This window comes from Lipophrys pholis (genome assembly GCF_963383615.2).
Source record: "Lipophrys pholis genome assembly, chromosome: 22".
NCBI classification, from domain to species: Eukaryota; Metazoa; Chordata; class Actinopteri; order Blenniiformes; family Blenniidae; genus Lipophrys; species Lipophrys pholis.
Genome location: NC_137644.1, coordinates 14,793,388 through 14,801,328, shown reverse-complemented (window position 1 = coordinate 14,801,328; position 7,941 = coordinate 14,793,388). Strand labels below are relative to the sequence as shown.

At 39.2% G+C, this 7,941-nt stretch overlaps 1 protein-coding gene across 1 annotated transcript; it reads right to left on the bottom strand.

Annotated features, from left to right (window-relative positions):
• Window positions 1-1,419: 1,419 nt before the first annotated feature.
• On the bottom strand, window positions 1,420-6,897 carry LOC308126990 (ras-related protein Rab-19-like). Its single transcript, XM_080491719.1, has 4 exons — window positions 5,960-6,897; window positions 3,012-3,195; window positions 2,539-2,642; window positions 1,420-2,447 (listed from the first exon to the last, which is right to left on the bottom strand). Exons 1-4 carry the CDS (start codon window positions 6,152-6,154, stop codon window positions 2,259-2,261), a joined length of 672 nt encoding a protein of 223 aa, XP_080347845.1. The 5' UTR covers window positions 6,155-6,897; the 3' UTR covers window positions 1,420-2,258.
• Between the last annotated feature and the right edge of the window lie 1,044 nt (window positions 6,898-7,941).

Sequence of the window (7,941 nt, the reverse complement as noted above, 5' to 3'; positions counted from 1 at the left end):
TGTTTTGCTTCTGATTCTTGCAGTCCAACCAGGCTAAAGAAAGTTTTCATTAAAGGTAAAAATTTAAAAATTTAAATAAAATCTTGATGAATGAGTGGAGCTATCGGAGGTTCTTGATTGAAGTACTACATGGAGACATACACTCATACATATTCACAATACAATCCAGGGACACAAAGACATTCTGCACATTACTACATGGGGGACACACAATCATTCCAGTTTAATATGCATGTTGAGCCATTTACTCATTCTGGCCCAAGATGCTGTGTGGGGACAGTCACTCATTGTGGTTTAAACACCGTGTGATGTTTTGTCATGTTGGGACACTGATCCTGGTTTAGCATGCCATATGGATACACATGTGGTTCAACATATCATAGGCAGATGGGAATGGAACCAGCAACCTACCGATTGGGAAAAGTCTGCTCTTTGTCTTCTCTCCTGTCTATTTTGATCTTACTGTCCCCCAACGTCAACCGACGTTGATTTTTTTTCATTGTTCCATGAGATGGCCTTGCTGTTTTTGGTACTATGAATAGAACTGAATTGGATCACAGTGGTTCAGTCTGACGTTTGGCGACACACACGTATTCCGGTTTAGCATGTCATATAGGGATACACTGCACATGTATTCTGGTTGAACATGCTGTGTGGTGTTCACTCATTCTGATTTTGAATGCTACGTGGGGCTATGAATGCATTCTGGTTTGACATGGAGTGCGGGGTCATCTGCTCATTCGGGTTCAAGATACAAAGTTGGGACACCTGCTAAAACTACGTCACGTGAAAACGTGGAGGCATACAGTGCATTTTACTAAAATGGTACAATTTTCAATATCAATAAATCAGCAATTGTGACACTGAGAGTGTTTTGAATCAATCTCTTGTGTTACAAGTATGATAATAAATCTCTCATTGATAATTGAAGGTAAACATGTTTTTTTTTTTGAAAATAATAAAGTTGCATTATACTGGATGTAATCCTGCAGAGAACATCTTCTCCGTTGTCTGTCACACTAATGTGAACTGCAGTGACATAAACACCCCACATAGATGCAACAAGGTCATCAAAGCAGAGGCTAAGATTACTGTTGAGGTAATCTGAGCACGAACTATGTCATGTGTCAAACATTTATAGTTCTGTTAACAGCAAAAGTATATCTGTCGAACAAATGGAAGAAGAATAAAGCAGTAGTGAGTCGTTTCATAGATGTGACTGAAAATATATGCATAGTGTAGGTACTCTATATTCTACCTGTGCATGCATGGGTTTTCTAAAAACATGCAATTGCACTTATTTAATGTTAGTATGATGTCTGTGTGTTAGTATTTGGCCTTGTGATAGAGTGCACATAACAAGACAAACACATTCCCTTCCTCATTGCAGAAACCGGTTAGAAACAGAAAGAAACATATAGAATCCATCCTCGCAACCATTTATAATAAAGTAAGACAATATTTCACATGTCACTGACACAAGAAGAAAATTCAAGCGATCATGTTAAATTCACAGTGTTTTGGCTTTCAGCAGGTTTTGGGAGATATTTTCATCCAGAACTCGTCACAGTAGCACCACAAGCGGTCACTTGAGTGAAATACTCAGAGTCGTCTCTTAGCTTTTTTTTTCTTTTCTTTTTTAAGAAAATGTCAGAAGAATAAAGAATGATGACAGAATTTTTGACTAAATATGCTGCAGTGAAGAAGAATTACTGCGTGAAACACCAAACAAAATGAAGCAAAATCTATGATAAGACAAACATGTTCAGTTGCTTTGTAATTATTGTGGCAAGAAATAGCATCTTATTTCACTCTGGATGAGTTTTGTTTGTGCAAACTTGAAAAAACAGAAAGACTGACTTTGCCACGTCGTTAAATGTCAACGAGATGATAAAAACAGTCCAGCCACAGTTGATATATATTAAAAAAAACAAAAAAACAACAACAACATGATACTGATAATACCCATCAAAATTCATCACTTCTTTTACTCTCATAGTTGTAAACATGCTTGGTCAACTACTGCTGTAGGTCAGGTAAGTCATATAAAACTACACTGAATTAATAATTCAATACTTTTCAACAATTTCAACTTCTTCTTTCCTCTTGAAGCCATGCTGGTCCTCATCCACATTCATACATTTTCTTTAAATAATCCATTATTTCTCTTCAAAGTTTCATGAATAAAAGCGTCCATCACTGTCGTTCTTGTCCGCTGTTATCCGCCATCAAGCTTCTCTCTCCGATGGGCACGTAGTTCAGCAGCAGGACTTCTTTTCTGGCGCTGTGTCGGAAGGAATGGGCCCATTAACCGGTCGGGAGTTGGATCGGAGGAGCATTCGAGGCGTGGTGTAGTTCTCAAAGCCTCCATAGTGGACGTTGTGGCCATTGCGAAGGAGCAACTCTTTGGCCATCATCACGAAAGCTTCTTCCACATTCTGACTCTCCTACAAATAACGAAAGGTTTGGTTGACAACGTATAACACAACTCACTTCAAATTGTTGGCTGTGTTTTGTATGAATGACTACGCCCGCTACCTTTGCAGATGTTTCTAGAGCAGCGAGAATGCCTTTCTCCTTTGCCAGGTTGCAGGCTGTCTCAAACTGAACCTGGCGTTCATCCTCCAGGTCACATTTGTTGCCTGAATAGAGAGAGATAGATAGATTTAAATCAAGAAGTTTAAATTTGTTTAAAATTTACTTTCAGCTGTTTGTTATTTTTAAGAGCAAATTATCTTTTTCCAGTTTTTGAAAACAATTTAAAAAGAAAAAATAGACAAAAACAAAAACATAACCCTGGTTGGGATAGCGGGTGTCACAAGCTAAAAGCTACAAGCAGATTTTTCATAATAAAGTCAGAGTTTTTGCAGACATGTTGGGTTCTAACATGCAAATTTGGTGGCTTTGGCTGAGGTGATAAAATGTGCCATATAAGTGGGTGGTGGGGGGGGGGGACTGTTAATATTGCAGCAAAAATGAAACAAGCTATGCCGACCATCATCCACACTCACCTATGAGAACCAGAACTACATTGGCCGCACCATACAGCTCCACCTCTTTGATCCAATGGGTGACCGAGTCGAAGGTCGAGCTTCGCGTGATGTCATACGCGATCACGGCGCCGTGAGCACTGCGATAATAACTCTGGGTGATGGTTCGAAACCTCTCCTGACCAGCCGTGTCCCAAACCTGCATCTGCGGCACACAGACAGACATGCGGAAAAAAAATGTATAAATTAAGTCAGCTTTTCAATACACAAATTACCACAAGGAAAGAACATTTCCACCAAACTGACACCAAATTTACCAGGTTAAGATACCGTGTGAGGTTTGAACCTTGATGAGGTTTTACAACACATAAGGCCGAAAGATATAAATAACGTTTTAGTAAACAAAACAAATGGACAGATCCCAGTGTCTCTCAGCAGAAAAGTCCCTGAGGACCAAACAGATGAATCTCAGGTAGTAACAGCTGTCATAGCAACCTTTCAGATCCAAACAACCAAACTCATCTGTGATCATTTCTTATGGCGACTGTTCTAACCCTGTCAAGTAATGGTAAAACAAAATATATACATCTTTCCCAATTCCTGTAATGAAAAAGACACTTGCACCATTAATTTTATGAATATTTATATACTAGTAAATCATAATCCAGTCTGCAGATGGATAAGAATTAAAAGAATAATAACAGATGTTGGGATTGCTTTCTTTCATATAAGAAAACAATTCTACAACAAAAAAATAATAATAATATAGTATTAAGTTAATAAGCTTTTTTGTGTGGTGGTTCATAATGTGCTATCCATTGATGCATGTTCAAGTTTCATCAGTGAGTTTCTAACGTTGCTATTAAAAATCTACAAATGCTCCCAGATAATCAAAATTCAAACACAAAAGATTTCAAGAAGGGCAAATAACCCCAAAATCCAAAGGAAATGCCACTGTGCTCAGGGCAGTACATGAAAAAGCTCGAGCTTGTGATGGCTTAAGAACTCCATAAATGGAAAATAAAATAAATGTACCGATTACCCGGAGCCACAAATATCTAGCCCCAGGCTTGACACAAAACTCTGTGTTGAAACAGTGAAACTTGAGCCATCGTTAAATAACTCAAAATCTCCTTTGTTTACGACCTTTAAGTCATTTCATTCAATGCATCGTCATTTTTTGTGATGTGAAACAAGAAAGTGAACGCTTCCAAATGATTCTACCTGTCAATGCTGTGGATAATATTTCATAACAGCTGGATTTCTGCTAAATAAAACCAAAATGTGCCTTTGATATCAAGCTCCATCCACCTTCAATAGGAACATATTTAAATTGTAAAATGGTTGGAAGATGTTCAGTTAAGTAAATGCATGTTTGATAAACCAGGAGCGTACAATTTATTCTGGACTCAAAACAATAAAGGAACTGTTGGTGCGTTTGTGTATGGTGACCAAGTTACAGATTACAAACTCATCCCCAGTGACCATTAGACACAAAGCTTTTGGAAATACCAATAGATCAAGCGACAAAAGTGGTGTTTTTTTTGGCTGCTCTCCCTTTGACCTCGGTGTATCTATCAACACTGACAGTCAAACATCATATCAATGCTCATCTACAACCACTCTGACCAAAACGTCTTTCTTTTCTTGCTTGATGATTGCAAAGAATTCATTCCAAGTGTATTTTTTTGCTCGCGGCCGGTGCAGAAAAACCTGAACGACGAGTTCTTCGTATGAGCAGCTGGTCCGACTTGTTTTGGACTCACTGAGTGACACTGTAACCCAAGGACACCTCACCTTGGAGTCATGCGCTCCCAAACTGAACTGAAGCGAATCACACCGTCCTGCCTTAAAAAGGAACGTGGCGTGTGTTCAAGTCACGTTATTAATGTTATTATTGATATTTTTGTTGTTATCCTTCATTCATATAGTAAGGCATAAGATCGCTTTATCAAGAGACGCCAGTTTTAGGCAATAAAACAACCGTTTCTGTACAAATCCAAAAATCTAATATTTTTTAAAGATTAAAATAAACCAGTGGAATCATACGGGCTCGTTTTGCCAAACTAAGACAACAATGAAGGTGTCAGGTATGTAATAGAGATGAGGAAGCACAGACTGTAAATGAACTAACTACTTGTAGGAGAAGCATGAGGGCGGCAATCAATGATTGATTCAGAGATAAAAAAAAAAAAAAAGATTTTAAAAGTGCATAATGATGACCAGTTAGCAGAAGCATTCATAAAAATAATGTCACTGTAATTAATGGCCGGCAAGAAAGTTGCAACTGCAAGCCATTCCCTGGCAATGAAGGGGAGACATTTGTTCCTGAACCAGTACTCATATTTTAGTTTGAACTTCTTTATACGATTTTCAAGATGTAACATAAAATGCAGATTTACAACGGTTAAAAAGATCAGTGTGTGATGTTTCCTTCTTCCCATTCATTTGATTGATGATTTCACCAGAAGGGCCTCCAACCATGCAGTCTGTTACTAAAGACGACTTCCTGTCGTGCATTATAAGAGAATAGTTAGGATATATTCAGGGTTTTGGAATAAACTTTTTTTAAACCTATTGGTTTATTGTTATCATCCAACCCAGATACTTAGAAAAAGTCCAGAATGATTCGTTGACTGAAGTTCATTCCAGGTTGTGCCATGTCATTCCAATAGCTGCATGCATAGAGGTGTCTCTGTTTAGATTTCGGCTTGATAAATCACTAAAGACACGCCTTATAAATCTCTACAGCAATGTTCATTTTATTCTCTGTAATCCTTTTTTTTTCCATCGACTGAGTCTGATTCACACACACACACACACACACACACACACACACACACACACACACACACACACACACACACACACACACACACACACACACACACACACACACACACACACACACACACACACACACACACACACACACACACACTCAGACAGAACACACACTCAGAACCAACCTTCACTTTCTTCCCCTCGATGTCCACAGTCCTCACAGTGAAGTCCACTCCAATGGTGTTCTGTTGTTTCTCTGAGAAAATCCCAGACTTGAAATTCTGAACCACGCAGGTCTTTCCAACGTTGGAGTCTCCAATGAGGATGATTTTAAAAAGGAAATCAAAGCACTCATCAAGTTCGGGCCCCGATGTCTGCATGGTGGATGTACAGTACGAGTAGAGTGCGAGTCTGTTTCTGACAATGTGTCCACGTGACCCTTACTGTACTGGAGCTCGCCAGGAATGCCGGGTACTTCAGGTACAAAAATCCCTAAACTCATCCAAAACAACTGAAAAAAAAAGAATTGCCCCTGTTTCTTCTCCCAGTGCAAGGGTTAGCTGATCAGCTGGAAATGTTTGCAACAGCAGAGTGTAGTTAGTTAAATCAACCCACGTGTAGCCGGCAGAACCAGTTTGGAGTTGTAGGAAAATATGCAAACTCATCAAATGGAGCTCCTGAAATGCTTGAAAGTTTCATTCAGTCCTTCAGTTTGAATGTGAATCTTTGGGAAAGCAACCCATCTATAAGGACACAGGCCAGAAGAACCAGACTGTTCTATTTTTCCTTCTTGACCTCTTTCATCAGAACAAAACTGCCTCCTCAGGTGATGACTCACTCAAAGCACCACAGCAAAATCCAGCATGAATACAAATGTCATCCTTCTTGTCCCAGCGCACACGCTCTGCTTTGCAAAGTGAAAGGGTTCTCTCCTCATGCGAGATGAACAAGATCCTTGTCCAAAATCCAGGTTGCTGTCTGATCCACCTGCTGCTCTTTCACACGCGTGTGAGCATGTTTTCCCCCGTCCGACCCTTTCAATCCTGATGTGTCCTTCTCTTCTCAGCTTTTATTTTTCTTCTGTTCCTGCTGCCTCTCGCTCTCTCTTCACGGCACCTGTGGTGACAATAGAAACCTGCCCTACCTGTTCCAGGCAGGTAGCCCAGCCCCATCACCACTGATGGATCCTGGGAAATGCAGGCGGTTTGCCCCACTGTAAACAGAAAGAAGAACAATCTTCTCCTGTTGGAATGTAGTCACTTAAGGTGGTTTACGTACAAAGAGATTCCTTAAATGTTGATTAATACATTTGGTTTGTAAAGATTTAATAAACCAAACGATTCAATTTGTTCAGGTTTACCTGTATCACTGGAATGAGAAAGAACCAAATAAAGCTATAATGGAAGTACTAAATAATTGACACTGATAAATGCAGTCGAAAAAGGTCAAAGTAAAATTGTACTTTGATTGTGGGTAAAAAAAAAAAAAAGACAAAAATTGCCCTTTTGGTGGGAAAAGTTGCAGAACAGAGTGTTCATCCCTGAATGATTTCAAAAAGGTTAAGTTTGATTATCACTGGGTTGCATGGTGGAGTGGTGATTAGCACTCCTTCTCACAGTGACAATGTTGTGGGTTCAAATACCGGCCTGACCTTTCTGTGTGGAGATTACATGTTCTCCTCGTGCGTGTTCGTCTGGTTTCTCTCTGTGTTGGGCTACTTGTCCAGGGTGTATCCTGCCCTGGCATCAATGTCCCTTAACCGTGCATAGGGTCAAGTTATAGAAGATGGATGGATGGATGGATGGATGGATTAACCTACATAACCTTTTTCTACAAATGTTTTGACTCCTTGTAACACCCAATAATGTGATCATGTCCTATCACATAATACATGCCAGAAATGTAATAATTATGGCTTTTTTCCCAATAGAATAAAGCTTATAATGTAATAACATACCATGTTTAATAGGATTCTTAATCCATTATAGTAATAATGTAATATAGACAAATAGGGCTGCATTTCTTAAAATAGAAGCTTTTTGCCAGGTTTTGCTTGTTCTAAATAAATCGTATCATATAAGACATAGATGACAACACTCTCCCTCAAGTCATCAACATTACTGCGGGAAGTTATTGCGTCACTGGCTTCGCTGTGTTATTATTACCC

Excerpts from the sequence above, each read along its gene's own strand:
- LOC308126990 (XM_080491719.1), bottom strand. The coding sequence starts at position 6,154 with ATGCAGACATCGGGGCCCGAACTTGATGAGTGCTTTGATTTCCTTTTT. Across the intron at positions 3,196-5,959 it reads TCGAGGGGAAGAAAGTGAAG|ATGCAGGTTTGGGACACGGC; the intron begins GTTGGTTCTGAG and ends TGTGTGCCGCAG. Across the intron at positions 2,643-3,011 it reads TGTAGTTCTGGTTCTCATAG|GCAACAAATGTGACCTGGAG; the intron begins GTGAGTGTGGAT and ends CTCTCTATTCAG.